This window comes from Setaria viridis, chromosome 4 (genome assembly GCF_005286985.2).
Source record: "Setaria viridis chromosome 4, Setaria_viridis_v4.0, whole genome shotgun sequence".
NCBI classification, from domain to species: Eukaryota; Viridiplantae; Streptophyta; class Magnoliopsida; order Poales; family Poaceae; genus Setaria; species Setaria viridis.
The window spans coordinates 19,435,757-19,460,840 of NC_048266.2; the positions used below are offsets into that span (position 1 = coordinate 19,435,757).

General features: G+C 47.1%; 1 protein-coding gene across 5 annotated transcripts; it reads right to left on the minus strand.

Moving 5' to 3' along the window:
- Positions 1–6: 6 nt before the first annotated feature.
- On the minus strand, positions 7–24,591 carry LOC117852289 (alpha-glucan water dikinase, chloroplastic). Of its 5 annotated transcripts, none has more exons than XM_034734311.2 (33): positions 24,337–24,591; positions 23,869–24,180; positions 23,747–23,788; positions 23,552–23,661; positions 23,350–23,428; positions 23,184–23,275; positions 22,914–23,097; positions 22,575–22,808; positions 22,160–22,498; positions 21,972–22,079; positions 21,774–21,872; positions 21,553–21,708; positions 21,359–21,450; positions 21,147–21,281; positions 20,755–20,917; positions 20,529–20,618; positions 20,265–20,450; positions 6,448–6,510; positions 6,302–6,364; positions 6,162–6,221; positions 5,834–5,986; positions 5,645–5,728; positions 4,963–5,139; positions 4,790–4,896; positions 4,397–4,610; positions 4,205–4,308; positions 3,145–3,280; positions 2,892–3,017; positions 2,164–2,274; positions 1,965–2,063; positions 1,446–1,712; positions 517–632; positions 7–439 (listed from the first exon to the last, which is right to left on the minus strand). In XM_034734311.2, the coding sequence occupies exons 2-33, from the start codon at positions 24,082–24,084 to the stop codon at positions 235–237; spliced, it is 4,410 nt and encodes a 1,469-aa protein (XP_034590202.1). In that variant the 5' UTR covers positions 24,085–24,180; positions 24,337–24,591; the 3' UTR covers positions 7–234. The 5 variants fall into 5 exon arrangements, with proteins under 5 accessions (XP_034590202.1, XP_034590201.1, XP_034590204.1 ...); XM_034734310.2 differs by having other exon boundaries at positions 24,322–24,591; XM_034734313.2 differs by having other exon boundaries at positions 21,553–21,693; positions 24,322–24,590.
- Positions 24,592–25,084: the final 493 nt, after the last annotated feature.

The following is a 25,084-nucleotide window of genomic DNA, read 5'->3' on the forward strand; positions in this document are numbered from 1 at the left end:
CAGATATTTGCAGAAATGTGTATGTAAATTTATATTGCTCAACAAGTCAACACGGTTATAGAAGTACACTTATTGGTCACAAAGAGCTTTACAAACTATACAGGACGACAAATGCTTATTTCAGCATATATATATATGCATATATAAGAGAGTGTACATGTGTTGTACATGTCATAACACCCATATCCCACCCTACAACAACAGTGTCTATTTGAGCTGGCTATACATAACATACTACATCTGTGGCCTTGTTTGGACCACATAGACTTTTCCATCCTTTACAACTCCCTCAACGTCCTGAGGGGATCCATAGAGCTCCTCAATGGCATGTCCAGCCCGTGCAATACTTGAGAGGATTGAGTTTCGGAATCCATGGTCTACAATAAGAGGGTCAGTTGTGTAGTCAAGTACAACCTCATCCTCCTCATCCATCGGTACACTGAAGAAACAAACAATTGATCAGTAATTTCAAACCTTAAGAACCTTTACCTATATTCAAAAACGGGTATTCCTTACCTATCATATAATCCTGCTCCAGCATAACCTTCCAGATCCTCGCCGTTGGAGTCAGAACGAAAGATGATTGACCGCCTTATGAAGAGACCAATTGGCTTGCTTGGGTAACCAAGTAACTACAAATGGACAACATATTAGCTCTGGCGCACCAACAAACCAGGTAAACTACAACCTTAGTAGCAATTGTGCAATCAAGCTTGGTTCGGGTGCCTACTGCCTACTGAACATGAGAAATTCCATCATAAAAAAAGTCTACATCTAATTTATCAATTTACTCTACCTATGTATAAAATATATTCAAATCCAGTCTATTTTATTATGAGTAAAAAATGAGGAAATTTTGATAAATGATAAATCAAAGAGGAGGGAAGGAAGAGGATACTGTTAATATTCACTAAAAAAAGGTTTTTTTTGCAATACACTTTGAGTTTCAGTTGAAATTTTAAAGGGGCATACAGAACCCAATATATTAAATTCATCAACTTTTATACAGAATTGTTCATGTTATTTCAAATCCAATTGAAGCCGGCTTGCATGGTATTCGTGTAGCATAAGGGTGCATTTGGCAAAGCTCCCAGAGCTGATTCTCTGCTAAATCCAGCAGGAGCTATGCCAAATAGTTTTTCAGAGTGATTATATGAAATGAACTAAGAGGCTGGGAGTTGAAAAAATTAGCTTCTCCTGATTTTGTGAAGTGATTCTCTATCCTGAATTTAAGAGTTTATGCTAGAGAATTAAAGAGAATCACTTCTCTAAGAGAATCAGTTCCCTGTGAAGTGATTCTCTATCCTGAATTTAAGAGTTTATGATAGAGAATTAAAGAGAATCACTTCTCTAAGAGAATCAGTTTCCATAGAGAATAAGAATCAGATGGAGCTCTACCAAACAGCCCTAAGACTACATAATAAGAACTATACAGAGATGCTCACCTTTGGAGAGTCGAGCTCATCTTTTTTGCAAACAAAGCTCATGGCACGACCAGGATAGGCTCCCACAAGGGTCTCTCCGAGCCCTTTCACCACTTCAGCATAAATCTCAGAAGAATCTCCAGACGATGGGTTCGTAGTATGAATGACAAAGGCATAATCTGCATTCACAATTTCTTGCACAAGAACAGCCATTGACAGGTACTCATGATCGAGCTTCACCTTGCGTGTGCTAAAATATGCTCTTTCGTTCCATTTCGAAGCCCAGACCTAAAAGGAAATTGAGATATCCAATGACCATATATGAAAAAGGATTTTCTTACGTTCACCTTTTACCATGCATGTAGAAATCATCTCTAACAGATCTATCTACGATCTGTGGGATCAAATGACCCCATGAATAAAGGCAAAGAGGTCCAACTTAAAATTAAAGGCTCTGGTGTTTCTGAAACTTCAAAGCAAATGACCTAGAAGGATATGAAGTATGGATCAATTACTAGTATTAATTGTAGATCAGGATACCTTTTTAATAGCCATCCATGCTTGTTCCCAAAGTTGATCGCCTTCATCTCCAGGCCAAGGCATTCCAGAGCCTAGCATCTTCTCCTTCAGCTCCTTAACCTGAGACAGAAATAAAATAAGACATACATGAAATATAAAAAGATTAATGTCATAACGAAGGCTTAATTGCAACAACTATAAGCAGATAGATATATCTTACCAATTGCATAGGAGCAGCAAGGTTAAGAACAGCTTTTCTTATTTCGCCTAGAGCACTAAAATCTTCTTGAGCAAGTCTGCTCTTAAGCTTCTCTATGTTTTGTGCTACTTCCTGCCATAAAAAAAGAACATTTTTTTATGAAACAGGAGGGGAGGGTCCCCTACTGTTCTGTTTCAATTATAAGGAAACTGTACAAAAAGTATACACAGGAACTGTATAATGAGAAGAAAAAAAGGGGGGAAACAAAGAAAAACAGTATAAGGATCACAGATCCAAAAGGGAAAAAAGGGGGGCTAGTTGAAACTGCTCAATCAATCCATAAGAATCTTCTTGTTATCATTTTCTTTGATAATAGTCAATTCCATCTCCTGTCTAAAAGATACCTTCACATACGAATGGGAGTTTTTTACCATCAAAGATAATAATATTAGGCAGATTGTTACTTCAAGAGTAGATGTAATTTCGCAAAATCAGTTCATGGTAGAATGAGAATATGTAGATATGAACAAAAACTACTGAAGTTGCTACGTACAAAGCAGGCTCACGAAAAAAAAAGGTGATCTGAATGCCAAAATGGCGTTTTATACATTAGACGATTAGTGGACATTAAAATGCACGATGCTATCTTACTAGTAGTGTATTTCAAACATGTAGAAGAAACTGACTAATCCAACAACCATATAATGCTAATATTTATGTATATTACGTAAAGAAAACCACCAACCAACCTTATTAAGCCCATCTGACAAAACCTTGTCAAAAGTGCCAAATGGTATCGCAACTGACGTAGGGACACCAACCCATGAAGGTACTTTTCCTTTGAGGTATGCTATATTCCGAGACTTAGCCCCAACCTGAAAACAGAAATGTGAGTGTTAGCAACACAAGGCTAAAAGAAAAGGAAACCAGTGTATCAATTCGTTTCATCAACTCTTCCTTAAGAATGGAAAGTTTCCTAATGCATAAGTTTATATTACTTACCATTTCATCAGAGAATTCTTCAGCTGATATTGCATATTTTCCAAGAAACTTCTTCTTGACTAATGAAACAGATGGTGCATGGCCACCTTCTACATTTGGAGAACTTGATTGCTGAAGTTCACTCTCCGCCGTCTCCCTATTGAGTGGAAGATATGAGTTGTGAGCATCTGACATATTATTCTAGGTTGGCTGTGAAATATTGGTGAGTTGGCTTCTGGGACCACCCAGATGATGGCCAAGTTGATGGTGTGCCAAAAGAGTGTGCAAAGTATAAAGCATGACCACATAGTGATAGTTAGGCAGGTATTTAGACAATTGTCATTACACAGCAGACGATTATATTAACCTTGTAATCAAATCTTGTTTGTCGTTGCTAACAACACCAAAATTGTGCTTTGGTTGTCATCTTTCCTTTTATTCAGTGCCATGGATTGTAATCCTTGAACCTGGTTAGTGGAGATGTTGCAAGTGTGTGGCGCAAGCATGTTTGGGGTACTGTTTCTCTGAACCTGGTTAGCATAAGTGTTACCATTGTGTGTGCACAGTATCTGAGTGTTGTTTTTGTGGGCTTGCGTTTGTGCAGTGCTTTTTAAACTTCCTTACTTAGGCCTCCTTCAATGGTTAGAGTAAGATATTAGATCATACGCCTAAGATATAGTGTAAGGATAAATCTTCCAACAATTAGAGTCAATCACTAGATCTTATGTCTACATAGTCCCACGGGTCAGCCCCACATAATTTATGGATGTGTATATGAGACCATCTCTTGAACAAGAGATAGCTCTTCTTTCTCTCTCTTCCACATGGGTAAAAATCTGATGTGGTATACCTATGAGCTAACTGACTTGGCACCATTGGAGGAGGCCTTAATGCATAATGCGAGCTCTCCTACACATTTGAGGGGGGAACAAACAAAAGGTGTCATACAAAATACTAATACAGATCTAAGCTACCAAATGAATGAACTAATCTGATGGAAGAGAACATTAAAAAAAATAGTTATTTAGCCTTTTGTAACCTAGCTTCATCAGCCATGAAGTTCAAAAAGTAGCTTAAGTACCTATAGGTGATATCTGCAGAAGTAGGTTTGAAAGAAAGCAGTTTCTGATCATATCCTTCAAGTTCAGACAGGGTGCTATGGTCAAAACAGGTCGCAAACAGTACCTTCAATGGGAAAAGGTTGGTATGTCAACAACTCAACAGGGGAAAAAAATTCCTTGAAATCATGCAGTATATTGTGAAGAGAAAAAACCTTGCTATTCCTTGCTCGGACTGACACATGGGACAGAACATCCGGCATATCAGGTGTAATCACACCTACAACTCCATCTGGTATTTCTTCCTCTCCCTTGACACTCTTTGCCACAAGGATGGTTGGTTTATCATAAGATTTGTTCTGGACAGCAAGTAACTCATCAACCACAACTACATAACCTGATACTTCAATTGGGCTTATAACCTGCCAACTGTTAGCAGGAGACTGATGTCAGGTGCAGAGTAAAAGAATATATTACTAGATTTAATTTCTGCAATTCATATAAAAGTGTGGAGAAGATCACTAGTACCACTTCTAGAATAATGCGCTCATGTACAGGGAAGGTAGTGCAAGAGAAGTTCAACTGAAGTCATAAATTTTACATTTTACCTTCCAAGCTGGGCAACATTCCTTAGAACAGGATCAAATCGGTTCAGAAGAGCGGACAGAGTGGCTGCTGATCCACCACGTATAATTTCTTCTGTGAAGATATTGACCTGCCGAAATTGTATTTAGTAATAATTTCTTGATAGAATTATATTTGAATTCTATAAAATACTCACTGCCCATTGGTCTATGCTGAGTAATGAGCCAAGATACTCAGCCGAGGGCTGCATTATATTATGGTATTGTTCTCCCTTGCTCGCAAGGGCAAGTCTTATTCTGTCAAGAAACGCTTTAGCGTAGAGAGCCCATTGGTCGTCGTTTTGCTTAGCCATTTCCAAGGCTTGGTTCCATCCCTTCCAGAAAAAAAACATTTAGACAGCATCACCATTGTTAGGGGGTCTTTGGATCCATGGACTAATTTTTAGTTTGGGACACATCGGATGTTTGGATACCAATTAGAAGGACTAAATGTGAACTAATTATAAAAATAATCGCATAAATGAGGGATAATTCGCAAGACGAATCTATTAAGCCTAATTAATCCATAATTAGAACATGTTTACTGTAGCATCACATGGGCTAATCATGGACTAATTAGGCTTCATAGATTCGTCTCGCGAATTAGCCCTCATTCATGCAATTAGTTTTATCATTAGACTATATTTAATACTCCTAATTAGTGTGCAAACATCCGATATGACAGGGACTAAAGTTTAGTCCAGGGTATCCAAACAACCCCTTAAAAGAGAAATAAAAAAATAAGTTCAAACAGAGATTCCGGTGACATTCTATAAAGCGTTTCAGTTATATAAAGAGTGTCATTTCTGTATCCATGTCACTCAAACAGTTAAAGTGTACCTTTAAGCAGTACAGGATGTCTTCATTGTCGTCAATTGATAAGGCAAGATTTTCAAGGACAAGACTGATGAAGTACATGATTTTCTGGATTAAAAAAGGGCAACATGAGGTAACAAATTTGGATGAGCTAAAAAGTAACATAATATATGGGAAAACACACATCATTGAGGCAGTAATTACGTGACTAACCTCAGGGGCTGCATCATTGAGTCTCTCATATGACCTTTCAATTGCTGTTCTGAAGGTAGAATCAAGAGCAATGTCCAAAAATATAAGATCTTTCATGCGTTCAGGCGAATCAAGAAGCAAAGGGTGCAGTTCAACTCGAGCTTCCAGCAACCCCTACAAGTTAGCATTTTGTTAGCAACTAGTGATTCACACAGAAATCACAAAAAAATGGTGGATTAAAGTATTCAATCAGTCACGGGAGATCTAATTATTTTAACTGAGAGAACGAATCCTATCATCTGCTCTTTATTTTTATTATAAATATGAACTTGTATTCAATATCACTGACCTCAAGAAGTGGTTCCGGTGATTTATCCTCAACATGGTCAAGCACAAATTCGAGCAATTCCTACACAAGCAGTAAATGCCACAAATGTAAGAAACTAAGAAAGTACATGTGTTGAGAAAAGAAGGTGAGGGATCTTTTACAGGAAATCCAGATGGCAAACCCTTCACTGGATTGATCTGAACACCAACCATGAAACCTTCACCCTGTACCCAAAAAACTAGTTCATTAGATATGAGTACAGGTATCTAAAGCATTCTAGCAGAATGAATAAGATTAAAAATGATACCTCTGATTTGTATCCCATACAAGTTGCTATAGCAGACTCAAGATCAGCACCGGAATGCACAGCCTAACAGAATGAGCAAATCAGAATAGCATTCAGTCAAAGATTACGTTATGGGAAGATATTCACGCAGAAAAGATGAGAAAATGCCCTTTCGAAAGAAGATGATAAATTGGATACCTTCTTTTTTGGCACCAAAACAGGTACAATGTGAATGCATATGATGTTGATTTTATTCATTAGGATATTTTCAAGATTAGTGGAATGGAATGATATACTTTCACGAGCTAGCTTGAGTGTCTTTGGGGTGAATTAGATCTTGGGACGTAGGTGTGGTTGACCAGAGGACATGGACCTGGATCTCATCTAGGTAGGAACAGAAGAGGAAGAAGGGTTGGGTTTAATTCTGCTTGATTTATTTAGGAAAAAGTCCAAATTACTACCAAAAAAAAACTCAACCGGTGGGGGAAGATCCGACTCAAGGCATTGCATTAAGAAGGGACCGTATGACCCTAGTCGAGAAAATCCCCCGAACCCTGGCCCATGCCCATATAGGGCCAAACCGAACTTGGATTGGCGTACACCGTTACCCAAGCCGGCACAGCACACCGTTACCTGTGCTGGCGACGCACTGCACCACAAGCAAGCGAGAACAGCGAGGGGATATTTTTTTTGGGTGCAATTCTGGGGTTTGAACCCCGATCAGTGGGTATGACCAGGTCTGGATAATGTTTCCATAAAATGAACAATGGTTTTAACATGACTATATGGGAGAGATGGCATAGGATTGAAATGGACAATCTGAGGATGGCTCAGGTTCTCTCCCCCTCTCCCGCTCTCCTTCCCGACGCCTCCCCTACCACCAGCTCCATGTCGTCGCCTACTCCGGGCACGGCGGCCACCACTCCGGCTGTGCCCTTCCCTAGGCCAGCTCTTCCTTCCCCGGCGTCAGGAAGCTCTCCTCCTACTCGTCGTCCGGCAGTCACGTTTGGGGCAGCTACTGGACGATCCAAGGCCCAGCGGTGGCTGGATGGTTCGCCTTCCTCTGTGGAATCCGGTGTTTCCCTCTTATCTTTCAAGGAAGCTCTTCTCAAGGGCTCTTCTCTGGCGGCGGTTCAACGGCGCACTGGGGACTTCGTTTCTCAGGTGACCTCGCCGGCCTCATCACTGGAGAATACCTTGCCTCGTGTCGCACAGGCCCCGTCGCTGGAGGCGCCCCCGCTTCGCGTCGTGAGGACCCGGTCGCTGGAGGCGCCCCCGCTTCACGTCGTGAGGCTCCATCAAGTGGCGCTCGTCGTGGACCTGACGCAGAAGGGTGGTGGACGGCGGAGAGCCGATGTTCTCGCCGCGCGCGGCTGCGTGTCATTCACCTGCCTCATTGAACGGTCCCTTCGGACCTCCGAGGCAGGTGTTTCAACTGCTTCTTGCCGGAGCACCAGGCTGTTGGATGCCGCTCGGCGCCAAGGTGCTTCCACTGCCGAGCAATCGGCCACTGTTCTTATGACTGCCAGCGGCGACTTTTGGCTCCGCACCCGGATTCATCTGTGGTTCACAGGAAGGTCTGGCGGCTGGTGAGGTCCTTGGCGGTGGCAACTTCTATTCCTGTGAGTTCCATGGAGACCCTCCAAGAGGCCGGAGCTGCATTAGTGCACCTAGACAGCGACGACGGCGCCGAAGCCATGGGCGACGTACAGAGGCTGGGGCTGGGCAACTGTCGTCCAATGTCTCAGACACCTCCCTCGATGAGGAGGTTGCCAATGATGCTCCCCTCTTGGCAACCATCGAAGAGGAGCGAGCCCCGACGGTACGAGCTTGACGAATCATTGATCGCTCAGTCTCTGGTGCAACAGGAGGAAGAGCTCTCGCGTGCCCTGGTGGTGACAGTGTTCGGGAATTCGCTAGATGAGTCGCCGGAATCCATCAAGGCCACGATCGCGCAGCGTTTTGGGTTGGAAGAAGAGGAGATCATCTTCGTCGTTTTTGGCGCAGCCAGCTTCTTGATGACCATGTCCAATGCTAAGATGGTTGCACGGGTTTACAATGGAGGGAGGCTGATCATCTCTCAAATTCATCGCCTGCACATCATGCGCTGGTCCCGTTTCCTCCACTCCACCGCGACGGCGCTCCCTGTTCCGGTCAAGGTTGAACTTCGCGGCATCCCCGCTCACACCTGGGACCTAGAGATGGCAAAACAGCTACTCAACAAGTTCTGCTGGGTTGGTGGAGCGCACCCAGATACGGCGGATTGGCGGGACGTTTTCCGGGTAATGGCATGGTGTTCTTCGCCATGCCGTGTCCCCGCGGGCATGGAGATAGAAATCATGGAGTCACCAGTGCCTGGAGTTGATCCACAGGATGGGGAACGAAGCCTTGTGTATCCGGTGGAGATTTCATGCTCAGCTTTTGATCCAATCCCATCGGCTGATGCCCCCCGTCCCCCGCCTCCGGCTGACCAAGGTGGTCACTGTCGTAGGTGCTGGCGGCGGCAGCGAGGCCCGCCGGTGGAACATCTGGTGCAGGCGACGTCCGGAAACCCCTCGGTGGCACGCCCCCCAGCGCATTCAAGGCTAGGGCCTGTTCGTTCTTCGTGTGGCATGTTGACTCCAAACGATGAGATTGAAGGTTTGCCGGCCAATAATCATGCTCCGCCACCCGAAGAGATCACCAGGATGGAGAGCCCGCTGGGGTGGCATTGGTCGCGCCCTGTCCCGCGGCAGGTTGCGGTGACCAAGGCCAACCGTCTCCACACGACGCCTCGCTCTCGCGACCTGCTGAGATGTCTGATGGGCTGCTCGAGGCAAGCCGGCCCATTGAACCTCTATGTGATAAAGGAGCCGCGGCAAAGATTATGGCGCGTGCGGCCTCCCAGGCGGCCGCTAGCATGCCCAAGGGGGCTCATGAAGATGTGGGAGTTAATGTGGTGGCTCAAGAAGACGAGGGGGCTCAGGAAGACGCGGCTGACTCTCTGATTAATGGGCCACATCATCCCGAGCCTTTTTCGGAACAGAGTTGGCATCCCGTCAGGCCTATCCTATCTGGTGGGCCGGGGCCTGATGGGTCGTTTGAGCCTCTCTCACCCTAGGAGGATCTCCGATCCGTCAACGACCCAGTCTTGGAGTGTTTCAGGGACGGTGTTCCACCACCCGCTGCAAGCTGGACCCACCTCTGCTCCTGCCAGCAACGACTCCAAGGCGGACAAGCCGACAACTTGCCGACGCTCACTGCTCTTCTCGTCAACGGCGGGGCCTAGGTAGAGAAGCCTGCGCGAGCGCGGTGGCGTCCACACCTCAACCTATCGGCAGCAACTCCCTGGAGGACGGGCCAGCCAGCACGGCGGCGCACGCCTCACTTCCAGCCATCTGCGGTCCTCTTGCGGGCGGGCTTCCATACTGGACGGTGCCCACCACTCCTCCTGCCAGCGGTGACTCCCAGGTGGACAAGCTGGGGAGCCTGACGGCGCCCACCATCGACGGCTCCCAGGTGGAGGAATTGGAGTGCCCAGTGGTGCCCTCTACTCCTTCTCTGACACCGGACGGTGCCCCAGCCACACCACAGCTCTAGGTCAGTGATGTATCACCTTCCCCCCTCAGGGTGTACTCTCGGCAGCGGCGCAGAGTCAGATCATTGGATCCACTTACAACGGATGGTAATTCTTTGGGAGTCAGGCCGGCTTCACCAATCAAGAAGCTCAACAAGGTGTGCAAGCCAGTTGAATCGCTTCTCCCTCTGCCCGTGATATAGAAGTGCCAGAGAAAGTTGCCCCCGCCAGCCTTGCCTCGGCGCAGCCGTCGGGTCGCTGGTGTAGGGCCTTGCTCACCAGGGCCTGTGGTAGCAGATGCTCAGAAGAGGGTGATGCAGCAACTAGGCTTTAGTGACAGGGAAGTCATCAAGCCGGAAGCGCAGGACATATACTGTAAGCTCTACAAGCCATTGCTATCTGAATCCCATGTATCTGCTATTGCTGCCATCTTTGGCAGGACAGTTGGGGAAGGGGATCAGGTGCGGTCAGCTGATGTTCTTACCATTTTGTGAGGCTTTGGTCCTACCTCAGGTCGATTGTTAATTTGTTGAAATGAATCCTGCTGCTATACTGATATGGAATGCACGAGGTCTGAATCAGAAGGATCGTCGGAACTCTGTGAGAGATGCCATTTTTTCCAGCAATGCCGATATTATTTGTTTGCAAGAAACAAAGGTCGCGAACATGTCTCAACATTTGTTCCTCTCGGTGTTTGGCACTGCTTATGTCAAATTCATGGCACTCCCGGCCAATGGCACCAGAGGAGGGGTTCTGATTGCATGGAAGAGTAATGTTTGTCACGCAATGGCTTCCACGGTGGACACCTACTCGGCATCTGTTTCGTTCTCAGAACAGGAAGGTCGCAACTGGTGGCCCACCGGCGTATATGGGCCACAAGGTGATGATGAGAAGGTGTTATTCTTGCAAGAACTTAGAAATATTCGAGCACTATGCAATGGGCCTTGACTTGTGGCTGGGGACTTCAACCTAATTTACCAGGCTGCTGACAAGAACAATGCAAACTTGGATAGGGCTATGATGGGGAGATTCAGACGCTTCTTGGATGAGGCTGAGATAAAAGAGATACCGCTTATGGGTCATAAATACACCTGGTCAAATGAGAGAAGGTCTCCTACTCTGGTTAGATTAGACCGTGCTTTCTGTTGTGTGGGCTGGGAGAGTATCTTCCCAGATTCAGTCCTGCAAAGTTCAACAGCCGGAGTTTCGAACCACTACCCGCTAATTCTTGGCTTGAAGATAAGCACTAGTGGGAAGCGTCGTTTCCACTTTGAAAGCTTCTGGACCAAAGTCCCGGGTTTCTTGGATGTTGTCAAGCAAAATTGGGGGGCTCCTGTACCTTCAAATTGTGCCATTGAGCGTCTTTTTCTGAAGCTGCAGCGCCTCAGTAAGGGTCTCCAAAAGTGGGGACAGCGGAACATAGGGAATATCAAAGTCCAACTTGGAATGGCTAAGGAGGTCCTCCACCATTTGGAAATTGAGAGGGACTCTAGGGACCTATCTGATGGAGAGGAATGGCTGCGCAAGAAACTCAAGCTTCACTGTCTTGGTTTGGCCTCACTGGAGCGGACCATTGCCAGGCCACGTTCTAGAATTCTGTACCTCCAAGAGGGGGATGCTAATACTGCCTTCTTCCATCAGCAGGCTAGATTCAGAAAAAAGAACTATATCCCAAAGCTGAATGTTGGGGAACAGGTGGTCGTATCACAAAAGGACAAACAAGAAGCAGTGCAAGAATTTTATGAAAGTATTCTTGGAAGTGTAGATGAAATTGGCATCCAGCATCATGATCTGTCAAGTCTGGATGCGCCATTCTCTAAAGAAGTATGGGCTACCATAAAGGATTTGCCCTTGGACAAGGCCCCTGGGCCTGATGGGTTTACTGTGCGCTTCTACAAAACATGCTGGAGTATTATCAAAGGCGATTTGCTGATGGCATTGGACGCTATTCACCGAGGCCATGTCTTCAAGTTCAGATTGCTCAACTCGGCCTTCATTACACTACTGCCTAAGAAGATGGATGCACTAGAGGTGAAGGATTTTCAGCCTATTAGCCTAATTCACAGCTTTGCTAAGTTGGTCACCAAGATCTTGGCTAATCGATTGGCTCCATTCCTTCCCTCACTGATTTCTACAAATCAAACTGCTTTCGTCAGAGGGAGGAATATCCATGATAACTTTATGCTAGTACAACAGATGGTGAAGTCCTTGCACAAGAAAAAGGAAGCTCGTATCCTGCTCAAGTTGGACATCTCTAAGGCTTTCGATTCTGTCTCCTGGTCGTTTCTACTTCCTACGCCATGTGGGTTTTGGACAGTGGTGGTGTAATCTCATTTGCCTGATCCTATCCACATCATCCACTCAAATTCTGGTGAATGGAGAACCAGGGGAAAACATTTACGACCACCGGGGCCTTAGACAAAGGGATCCTCTCTCCCCCATGTTGTTCCTGTTGGTCATGGATGTCTTGATTTCAATGGTCGAGTACGCAGCTAGGGAGGCAATGTTTCAACTTCTTGCTATTCAGCAGGCCCGGCATTGGGTCTCATTCTATGCTGATTGTTAGAAAGAGTCCTACTCCTATAAGGATTAGGTGTTGCGCCTGGAATAGTCCTGTGCCTAGCTATATTAGTGCTGGCCGGACTGCTATATTGATTAGGATAGAGATATGTGGAGAGGAGTCCTGATCTCTTAGGTTTCCTTTCGCCTAGGATCCTCCTCCCTTATATATGTAACTGTATTGTCTCTCAGATAATCAATCTACTATTTCCACGCATCTCCTTTGCTTTCATAGTATCACGAGTTTAGGGTTCTTCTCCTCAACTCCGCTTCCGCCCCAGCGCGCCGTTCCCAGCGCAGCTCCAGCGCGCTTCTCCTCGGCGCTGCTCCAACGCGCCTCTCCCCGGCGCTGCTTTATGGCCGGCGCCAATTCTGGTGCTGCCCCTATCGACCCTGGCACGGTCCAGGACCCCAACCTCGTCGCCGACGCCGCCGCGGTTCTCCAGCACGCTGAAATCATTCGCGCTGCCGACGAGGAACGCGAGCGCGCCACTCAAGCCCAGTGCGCGGCAGCCCTCGCCCGTGCGGCCGACGCTGACCGCGAGGCTGCCCTCGCACAGCAGGAACGCGACGCGGTTGATGCTCGTCTACGCGATGCCCAGGAGCGCGCTGCCCGCGAGCGTGCCGCCGCTGTAGTCCCGGCACCCGAGGACAACGCTGCCTCCCCCGGTGACGCCACGGACGGCGCCACTGTCCCTCTCCTCGACGCCGCCCTTCTCCAACATGAAGCCGCGACCCTGCTGAATCTACACGCTCAGGCCGTTGCCGTGCAGAACATCCGGGCTCTAGTGCCGCTCCTTCTCGACGTCAACTCCACCTTCTACGCCAGGTGGCGTGAGTCCTTTATGCTCACCCTCACCAAGTTCTCCATGGAGCGTCACGTCCTCTCCGACGACGTCGCCCCCGCCTCACTAGATTGGGTACGCATGAACGCCGTCGTTCGTACCTGGATTCTCGGCACCATCAGCGACGACCTCACTGACACGGTGTCCCAACGCGACGTCCCAGCCCGCGTCCTCTGGCTCGCCATCGAGTAACAGTTCCTCGGCAACCGCACCACCCGCGCTCTCTACGCCGACCAGGAGTTCCGAGCCTTCTCTCAAGGGGATCTTCCTGTTGTTGAGTACTGTCGCCGCTACAAGAAGCTTGCTGAGGACCTTCGCGATCTTGGCGAGCCCGTCTCCGATCGGACCCTCGTCCTCAACATCGTCCGGGGCCTCAACGAGCGCTTCCTCGCACTCGGCCTCCACATCCGCCGCACGAACCCACTTCCCAGCTTCCTGCAAGTCCGTGATGATCTGGCTCTTGAAGAACTCACCATGGCCAAGGCTGCCCCTGCCACCGCTCTCGCCGAGGTGCCCGGCTCCAGCAGCTCTGGTGGCCCCAAACCGCCCACTTCACAGCAGCCCTCCCAGCGCCCTCAACAGCAGCAGCCCGGGGGCGGCACGGGTGCCTCGGGGGGCGGCTCCACCTCTGGACAGCAACAGCACCGTTGGAAACGGGGGAAACACGGTGGCCAGAAGTCTGGCAACAACAGCAACAACTCCAGCAACTCCTCCGGCGCTAGCGCTCCAGGCTAGCCTCCCTACGGCTATAGCTACGTCAACCCTCCGCCCCGCGCCCGCCGGTTGGGACTGCCCAGCAGCAACCCCAGGCTTTCTTCGCCGGCCCTCCTAGTCAATGGGCGGGCCAGTGGGGGGTCCCTCCTTCTGCCTATGGACCAGCCCCCAGTTGTGTCAGCACCCCTCCCCCGAGGGCTGGGTGGGACCAGCAAACCTTGGCCGCCAACTTCCAGACCATGTCGCTGCAGCAACCTCAACAGCACGAGTGGTTCCTCGACACACGTGCTTCCAGTCACATGACTTCGGACGCTGGTATAATCTCCACCACTCCTTCCTCACATCATCTTCCATCTAACATTGTTGTCGGCAATGGGCATCTCATCCCCGTTACCTCCACTGGCACTGCTCATTTATCTCCTAACTTCCGCCTTAATAATGTCTTGGTTTCTCCATCCCTTATTAAGGATTTGATCTCCGTTCGCCAGTTCACCACTGACAACAATTGCTCTGTGGAATTTGACCCTTTTGGTTGCTCTGTGAAGGATCTGCACACTCGGAGCGAGATCGTCAGGTGTGATAGCTCCGGTCCCCTCTACCATTGCGGCTGCCTGCTTCTGCTCTCCATGCGTCCACATCGTCTCTTTGGCACCAGCGGCTTGGGCATCCGGGCCATGAGGCTCTCTCCAAATTAGCGCATTCGTCGGCTATCTCTTGTAATAAAAGTGATCACAGTACTTTGTGTCACGCTTGTCAGCTAGGTCGTCATGTCCGCCTACCTTTTCGTGTGTCATCCTCTCGTGCCAGTTGTCCTTTTCAATTAATTCATTGTGATCTTTGGACTTCCCCTGTCGTTAGTGTCTCGGGTCATAAGTATTATTTGGCTATTCTGGATGATTTTTCTCATTACTTGTGGACGTTTCCCCTTCAGCTCAAGTCTGACACTTACTCTACGCTCACTAACTTCTTTGCCTACGTCCGCACACAGTTTGGCGTCACCGTCCAGGGCATTCAGTGCGACAATGGCCGCGAATTCGATAATATTCGCACCCGCACATTCCTCCAGTCGCACGGCATCCACTTGCGCATGTCCTGCCCCTACACCTCGGCTCAGAACGGTAAAGCTGAACACATCCTTCGCTCCATCAACAACATCATCCGCACCTTGCTGATTCAGGCGAGCATCCCTCCCATCTATTGGGCCGCGGCATTAGGTACTACCACATACCTCCTTAACATCCTTCCAACCAAAACACTCTCCTTCTCGACACCACACTACACCCTATTGGGATCTACACCCTCGTACGAGCATCTTCGTGTTTTCGGTTGTAAGTGCTATCCCAACCTCACCGCCACCGCCCCACACAAACTTTCCCCTCGTTCTGCCCTATGTGTCTTCCTCAGCTACTCCCCTCATCACAAAGGCAACCTTTGCCTTGACCGTCATTCCAACCGCATCATCATATCGCGCCACGTGGTCTTCGACGAGTCCTCCTTTCCGTTTTCGGAGGCGTCTTCTCCCCCCACGCGTGCGGCCTTTGATTTTCTGGATGAGTTCACTAATTCGGCTCCAGTTCCCTTCGAGCTATTGCCCTCTTCGTTTTCTGCAGGTTCAGGACCACTCCCAGGCCGCTTCCCAGGCAGCGCCCAGCTCCCTGCCTGGCCCAGCGCCCAGCTCCCTGCCGCCCCGTCGCCCCCTCCTGGCTACTCATCGACACCAGCCAGGGACGTCTCTACGGCGCCTCCACAGCCCGTGCTGGACCCTGAGCGGTTCCGCGGACTGGTTTACTCGCGCCGCAACCAGATCTCGTCATCGCTGCCCATCCCTGCACCACCCCCGTCGTCTGCTGTTCCTACTGGCGCTGTGCCCATCACCCCTGTGATAAATCAACACGGCATGATTACCAGGGGCAAGCGTGGCATCAGGGTCCCTGCTCTCTTAGAGGCCTCAGCTCTGTCTCCAGTACCACGAAGTTATCGTGCTGCTCTTGCTGATCCGAACTGGCGCGCCGCCATGGAGCTTGAATATTCTGCCCTCCTCGCCAATAACAATTGGGATCTCGTTCCTCGACCGCCGGGTTCTAATGTTATGACAGGCAAGTGGGTCTTCAAGCACAAATTCAAGGCTGATGGTTCCCTTGAGCGATATAAAGCACGGTGGGTGCTTCGCGGCTTCACTCAACGGTCGGGCATTGATTTTTCAGAAACCTTTGGTCCAGTAGTCAAGCCTGCAACAGTCCGTACTGTTCTCTCATTGGCTCTTTCACATGGTTGGCCGATTCATCAACTCGATGTCAACAATGCCTTCTTGCACGGGAACCTGACCGAAACAGTATTTTGTGTTCAACTCGATGTCAACAATGCCATCCAGGTCATGTATGCCGCCTCAACAGATCACTCTACGGCCTCAAGCAGGCGCCTCGGGCTTGGTACAGCATATTCGCCTCTCATCTCCTGAAGCTTGGGTTTGTTGAGGCCAAGTCGGACACCTCCCTGTTCATATACCGCCGCGGGGAAGATCTGATCTATTTGCTGCTCTACGTTGATGATATAGTTCTGACCGCCTCTTCAGCATCTCTCCTGAAGCACACCATCGGTGCTCTACAGCAAGAATTCTCAATGAAGGATCTCGGTCAGTTACATCACTTCCTTGGCATGGCATGCATGTTCAGCAGACCCCCTCGGGTCTCTTTCTCTCCCAACGACAGTACATGATCGATATTCTTGAGCGAGCTGGCATGAGTGATTGCAAGCCTTGCGCCACTCCGGTCGACGTCAATCCAAAATTGGCTGCAGATGGTGCTCCATTGAAGGACATTACGGATTTTCGGAGCCTGGCAGGAGCACTTCAGTATCTGACCTTCACTCGTCCGGACATTGCATACGCTGTTCAGCAGGTTTGTCTACATATGCACGACCCACGGGAACCACATCTGGCTGCACTCAAGCGCATCCTACGCTATGTTCGCGACACTCTTCATTTGGGATTGCTTGTACGCCCCTCCTCTCAGTCCGAGCTGGTTGTTTACTCTGATGCAAATTGGGCGGGTTGTCCAGACACTCGCAAATCAACTTCTGGTTATGCCGTGTTCCTCGGGGACAATCTTGTGTCTTGGTCGTCCAAACATCAGAATACGGTCTCTCGTTCCAGTGTTGAGGCTGAATATCGGGCGGTCGCCAATGCCGTTGCTGAAGCTACATGGCTCCGTCAGCTGCTGTCAGAGATGCATGTTCCGTTGCGCAAGGCGACTATGGTTTATTGTGACAACATCAGCACGGTATACATGTCTTCCAACCCTGTCCAACATCAGCGTACGAAGCATGTGGAGATCGATCTTCACTTTGTTCGAGAGCGTGTTGCCCTTGGTGATGTCCACGTTCTTCACGTGCCGACGACGTCTCAGTTCGCCGGCATCTTCACCAAAGGACTGCCATCTTCGTTCTTCACTGAATTTCGGTCCAGTCTCAACGTTCGCTCCACGGACGCTTCAACTGCGGGGGGGTGTTAGAAAGAGTCCTACTCCTATAAGGATTAGGTGCTGCGCCTGGAATAGTCCTGTGCCTAGCTATATTAGTGTTGGCCGGACTCTGCTATATTGATTAGGATAGAGATATGTGGGGAGGAGTCCTGATCTCTTAGGTTTCCTTTCGCCTAGGATCCTCCTCCCCTATATATGTAACTGTATTGTCTCTCAGATAATCAATCTACTATTTCCACACATCTCCTTTGCTTTCACCGATGACGCTGTTATTTTCTTGAGACCTTACAGTTTGGATCTAAACACGGTCAGACACCTCCTTGATCTATTTGGACATGCCTCAGGACTTCGAACCAACTTATCCAAAAGCTCAGTGTCTCCTATCAACTGCTCTGATGAAGAGCTGGCTCTCACGACTGATGTGCTCTCTTGTTCTATCAAGGCATTCCCCTGTACGTACCTTGGACTTCCACTCACAATTGGCAAACCGACCAAAGAGGGACTACTACCTTTAGTGGATAAGGTGGCTGATTATCTTCCAGGTTGGAAAGCTTCCCTGTTGAACAGAGCCGGGCGACTGGTAATGGTGAAAGTGGTTTTGACCGCTGCTCCTATTTACCATATGATAGCCATGGACCTCCCGAAATGGGTTTTCAAGGTTATAGACAAAAAAAGAAGGGGCTTCTTGTGGAAAGGACAGGAACAGGCCAATGGTGGTAATTGTCTGGTAGCATGGGAGGTGCAAAGGCCTCTAGAATATGGAGGACTTGGAATTCTTAATCTGGAACTACTTGGATGCGCATTAAGGGCCCGCTGGCTTTGGGCAGAAAAGATTGACACTTCCAGGCCATGGGCTGGTCTCTCAATTCAAGTCTCCCGGAACACCCAGGCCCCCTTTTTAATGTTGCAGTGGATGCAATAGTTGGTAATGGGGAGGTAATCTTGTTCTGGACAGATCGCTGGTTGGATGGTCATACATTGGCTGAAAATGCACCCAATCTGTTCAGCACAGTTCCTAAAAGATTGACCAAAAGAAGGACTGTTGCTCAAGCGCTTCAAAACCGTCGTTGGGTGGGTGACATCAAGGGAGCTCTTACAGTTCAGGTCTTGTACGAGTACCTTCAGATTTGGGATATTGTGGAGAACGTTGTCTTGCAACAAGATATTCCAGATCAATATAAATGGAAATTGAGTCAATCTGGGTCCTATAGCAGTAAATCTGCATATGCAGCCTTCTTCGAAGGTCCGTCAGAATTGGCCCTTGGAGGAGGATTTGGAAAAGCTGGGCTCCTCTGCGTTGCATGTTCTTCATCTGGTTAGTGTTTCACAACAGGTGTTGGACGGCTGATCGCCTGGCTAAAAGAGGTCTGCCTCATCCGGAGGCCTGCCCCTTCTGTGACCAAGCTATGGAGACGATCCATCACTTACTGGTCGGCTGTGTTTTCTCCCGCCAGGTTTGGGTTCTGATTTTCCAGCACCTGGGTCTGATACATCTAGCCCCTGAATCTCCTGAGACCCGCTTCTTTGGATGGTGGAGGAAAACATTTCTGGCTGTACCTAAGGATATGCGTAAGGGCCTTAACTCACTGATAATTCTGGTCGCCTGGGAGATTTGGAAACACAGAAATGATTGTGTGTTCGAAAAGGTTAGGCCAAAAACTCAGGAGGTACTTAGGGCTATAAGCACTGAGGGCGGCCTATGGTGCATGGCAGGGGCATCCAAGCTTCAAGAACTAGTGTCCAGGGCGCTGCCCCTGGGAGTTTAGGCTCTGTAGGTTTCTGGTTGCCTCTTCCTAGATTTGCGCAACCTTAATATAGTTGCTGCTGTGGTGTGGGATGTGTGGGTGTTCTTGTACCTGGGTAGGGACTACCCAGACCCATGTATTTTTTCTTCTACCTTAATGAAATGGCGCGCAGCTCTCCTGCGTAGTTCGAGAAAAAAAATGGGTACAACCACAACCAGCCACACCATTGAGCTATCGCTCAATTTGCCAAATTACTACCCTCAAGTATAGCTAAAGTCCGGATAACCCCCTAAAGTATTTTTTTTGGTTCAATATACCCCCTAAACTATGCCATTTAGTTCAAGTTACCCCTTAACACAGTTTGTATTCTTTTTTATTCTCCATACACAAGTTGAGTTTCAATTTAAAATTTTGCAGGGTAGTCGTGGACATCACAATGTATGTAAAAATTTATTATGAACTTTTCATCATTATTTTACATATAATTTTGTATCCCAAGAATTAATGTATTATTAAATACCATACCCTATCAAAATAATGATAGAAATTTCATGATGAATTTTTCTAACATTTGTTATGATGTCCGCTATCATCTCGTAAAATTTTAACTTAAGACTCCACTTGTGCATGGAGAAACAAAAAGATAAATTGTGTTAGGGTGTAAATTGAACCAAATGGCATAGTTTAGGGGGTAAACTGAACCAAAAAATAGTTTAGGAGGCTATCCGGACTTTGCTATACTTGAGGGGAGTAATATGGACTTTTTCTTATTTATTAAAGAAGCAAATCCCCTTTTATAGAGGAAAGGTATCATTAACCAATCTCCTAAGAAACCAAATCTAATCTATAAACTGAACAAACACCCCAAATCCTTATCTAATCTCTTGACTAACAGCTTCTTTTTCCTACCCTTTTTATCCATATAAGCTGTTTTACATACCTTGAGGCTTCTCATGTAATTTCCCAGGTCACGGAGTAAACCTTCCTTCTGTTCACTTCTGAAATTTGGTTCTGAATGTATTGCACGATCATAGCTCAAGAGGCGCTCTTTGGTTATACCATTTTTGTTCAAGGTGTCCCAGTAAACACTTATATCAAAATCACTATTGATATAATCAATTAATGCCTGCCCAAGGAGAGACGTAACCATCAAAACCTCTAAGCTTGAATGTTTACAGTATTAAGAATTCAAAACATCCAATACCTGGCATATAACCACATCATCTGGGCTTGTATTGTTGTGCAATTTCTGGTGCCATTCTTCCATCATTCCACCTTTGCAGTCATTATTTCTCTATAAAAGTAGAAAGCACTTTATTATTATTGACAATATCTAGTTTTTCGGATGAGAACTTCCAAGTTCCAACTGTATAATTCAGTGAAGCAATGAATAAAAGTAAATGTATATTCACCTAGGACCATTAATTTACCTGTATCACTAATATCTCATCACGAATACGTTGACCAACATCACCTTCACCTCCACGACCAACAGCAGCCATTATCATTCTTAATATCTCTCTGTACTGTGGATACGTTTTGTACATATTTTCAAGATCATCTGTAAACCTATCCTGTGCTTTGCTTATCTCGCTGCATGGTTATTAATCATCATGAGATGCAAAGAATACGCACATGAGTTATATTTTCATCTATATAAATACATATTCTCTGACTACTGAATTGTATTCTGTTTTGTTTGTTATCAGGATGGACAGCGAATTATTCCCGTGTCAAAAGAAACGGACAACTTCGGATTATTTACCTTCTTAAGAGAACAGAAAAAAAATACTGAAGTAAATAATACAAAACAGGTATATACCGTGGCTTCACATTATAGTTCTTATTCCATGTTAGTTGCCTTGTAGCCATGAATCTAATCCAAACAAAAAGTCCAACAATACCCAACAGTCCAGCATCTCTGGCTTCGTCAACTAGATCTGCTGCAATGTTGAATCTGTCAAGGAACAGAAGTAGTTTAGGAGTTTTCCATGTAAAAGTCATGCATATTATTATGGATATTTAGTGTCGGACCTGTGCATAAGAGATCGCTGGGCATCGTCCTCCAGATCTGCTATTCTTTCCAGCAACGCCTTAGCAGTGCCTTTACCAGCATCACCAGTGTCCTTTAATTAAGAACAGATTGAAGAATTACAAGTAAGAGACTTATACCACAGTCAAAACAGAGGGGAATGGTTCAAAGTTTGAAAGGTAAAGTGGACACAAACAATTGCCTTAATATTTCTCGTATCACGGGTGCTGAAATCAAGGTAAAAATCAGAGCCATTATTTTTTATCCATGTTTCACCGGACCGAAGAACAAACGGCATCCCTTTGTATCCCCCATCATCAAGCTCTATCTCAACAACCTGGACATTAGGAGCCTTGAGATGGCAGGAAGGTTAGTATAAAAAAAAGGAAACTAACAGGCTGATGATGTTATTTCCACCTGGTAATGCAAACCATCCAATTCAGATTTAGTAAATTCAGTTTCACATGCCATTTCTAGCAATTTTGAACCAGATGGCAATATGTTTGAAGGAGGTGCCTGCACAGTTAAATAACAACGCATTGGTAGTTACAACAGTGTTTAATACAGCTGCTGAGTTTGTTGCTTTTAAAAATGGAAACAATTTGGAAATTTTACCTTCCACTCTCCGGGCTTTTTCGCCAATGACCAGTGAAGAATAAGTGGCTCTGTATGGTTTGTTGCCAAGTGAACTTTTGTTTTGTTTAGAACCTTGGTGGAAATTGCCTTAACAAGAGAGAAGCTTAATTAGCCAGAGGTGGAAGCAAGGTCTGGAGATATAAGGAACATCTGCCAAGGGTCCTAACCAGTATCTCTTTACCGCTGAACTTGAAAAGCTTTCTGCTTAGAACTTCACAGCCACCATTTTCCTGTAATGACTTGGTGAAGAGATCAAGAACAGTTGGTTGTTTCGGTGCAACTTCTGCTTGCTCTTCTATAACAGTATGTTTATATTTACTAAGAATTTGCATGATATCTCTCTTTTTGCGCTGAATCCTTTCTACAGAGAAGTACTTCTTGTTCTTCAGCTGCTTGGAAACTTTACTCTCAATGTTTCCTTTCAAAATTTTCTTTCTCAACTGATCAATCGAGATTCCCTTGTCCACCTCAGCCTGCAGTTCCTTCCTTGCTTCCTCAAACTCGACCTGGCAAATTATGAAATAAGAACCTCCATAGTGTTAAGCCAACAAGCTATTTTAGACAGTTGAGTCAATGCATTACCAGTTGCTTCTCAGGAGGATAATTTGGCTTGCCCGCTTTCTCCCATCTTATATAAGCCTGGACTTGTACAAGGTCCTCTGGAATTTTATCAACAGTAATTTGAGATGCAGGAGAATCACTTTCATCTGACTCAGGCGCGTCAGGTGCTTTTGTCAATTTAGCTCGAAGCTTCTCTAAAGAAACACCTCTATTTAATTCTTCTATTAACTCGGCTCGTGCAGCTTCATACTCCTCCTGTAGGAAAATGCAATACCTCTTATTTTTAAATTTTAATCAACTAACTTAGTACATTGAGTTCCTTCCAGATGGAAGAAGGAAAAAACAGTACTAAAAGCTTGCCTTTTCTTGCTCTGGTGTGTACGACTGCTTTCCCTTTCTTTCCCATCGAAGGTAAGCTTGGATCTGCACAAGATCCTCTGGCACCAAGGTAGAAGTAGCAGAAGAGGAGGCACCAGATGCACCATTACCATCATGGCGGCTCGACTGGAGGCGAATTTGAAAATTCTGGCCATTATTTTTAAACCTGCCCAATGTAGAGTTCTAAATAGTTGATACCAAGCATTCAGATAAACCAACAGTGCTACACCATAAGCAAAACAGCAGTGTTACCATTTGTTCTGTGTCTCATCAAAGATGAGGAACTCAATAGCTTGCACTGCAGGATCATCTACCTCAATTCTCAGAGTGGAGTTATCACCTGACTGCACAGTTACAGACATTACTATATAAGCATACTGGTCCGCTGTAACACAAAAATCCTTAATGCATGACTGACCTTTACAAAAGGTGTCCTAAGGGCCCTGTTCTTGTACATTGCTGTTCCATCAGGTCGCCTGGATGGAAGGAGCCAATCTCTGCAACCAAGTAATTCAATTACAACAACCTCAATAAAAAAAAACATGCATTGCAAGTGACATAAGTATAAGTGACACGGATTGTCTCATCAAAAGTGGCAAGAGAAGCAGGTCCTATCTCACCTCCTGTCCGGGCAGAGAGCGCCCCAATGCAGAATCAGGGAGCCACCGGTGTTGGTCACCTCCAGGTCGATCTCCGTCACTGAGCCCTGTGACGCAGGGTTCACTGCAACCTGTTCCCACACAATGTAGCAATCGTGTCATGCAAAGGACAAATTCGTAGCAAATGATGAATGAACATGAATCCTGCGGTCGCACCTGGAGCTCGGAGTTGGAATCCAGCGTGAACTTTCCGACAAGCTGCAATAATAGCGACGGAAACTGAGGGACGCGAATCGTCAGACAGGGAGAGCGCATTAGCGAAAGCGAGAGGTCCTTACGTCAGGGGATGCGCGGTCGGCGGGCGTGGCGACGGCGCGGGGCGCGACGGGGCCGCGGCAGGATGCGGCGAGCGTGGCGGGGCGGCGCGGGCCCGCGCTGCGGCGGATGGACGCCTGCTGCCTCGTCGCTGGCGAGGAGGCAGCGGGCCGCGCGCGGATCGCGAGCGCGCACCGCTCCGCCGCCGCTGCGGAGGCCGCGGCAGAGAATCCGCTCATCGCACGAATCTCAACGTCTCCCTCGCTTCGTTCTTTCACGCTCAGACGAATCTCAACCGCTGCTTGCTCGCCTTCCTCACCCGCTTCCTGCAGAAACTAGAAAGAAACAAAAAGAGAAGAAAAAAGATCAAGCAGATATTATCACAAGGAAGCGGATGGGATGAATGGAATGCAGCGGACGAAGCCTCGAACAAGAATTAAGATCTTCCAGATCAAATTAAAAACATAATCATGTACCCAGTGCACACGCACAGATGCTAGCCGGATTGAGGCTCCGGGAGAGAGGAGAGGAAGAGCGAGCCTGCTGGTGGTGATGGGAGGAGGATGGGGGGAGGAGGTGGAGGTGGGAGGCGAAGCGGGGGCTGCGGAGGAGAGGGAATGGGAGAAGCAATGGGCGCGGGTGTCAGCGCCGCGTCTCGTTGCGGTGCTCGCTTCTCTCTCCTCTGTCCCGTTCCCGAGGAGTGCGCTTGGGCGGGTGTGTGAATCTCACAGCTTGGACGCAATTATCTTCTCGCGGAGAGGAGGCAGCAAGAGAGAACCAAATACCAATTTTGCGTACCTCTCTCCCTTCCTTTTTTATGAAAATCCTTCTCCCTTCCTATTTCCACCAGTTCCAAGGTAGTACCAATATCTATCGGGAAAAAATAAAATACTAATATCAATCCAGAAAAAGGTGGCAACAGTGACCTTTTCAAAGAGGGATAGCTGCAAATGTACCACACGTTTTTTTCTTTATCAAAAAAAATACCAATTTTGCGTACCTCTCTCCCTTCCTTTTTTATGAAAATACTTTTCCTTTCCTATTTCCACCCTTCCCAAGGTAGTGCGATCGGGAAAAAAATAAAATGCTAATATCAATCCATAAAAAAGTGGCAACAGTGACCTTTTCAAAGAGGGATAGCTGAAAATGTACCACACGTTTTTTTTTCTTTATCAGAAAAATACCAATTTTGCGTACCTCTCTCCCTTCCTTTTTTATGAAAATACTTTTCCTTTCCTA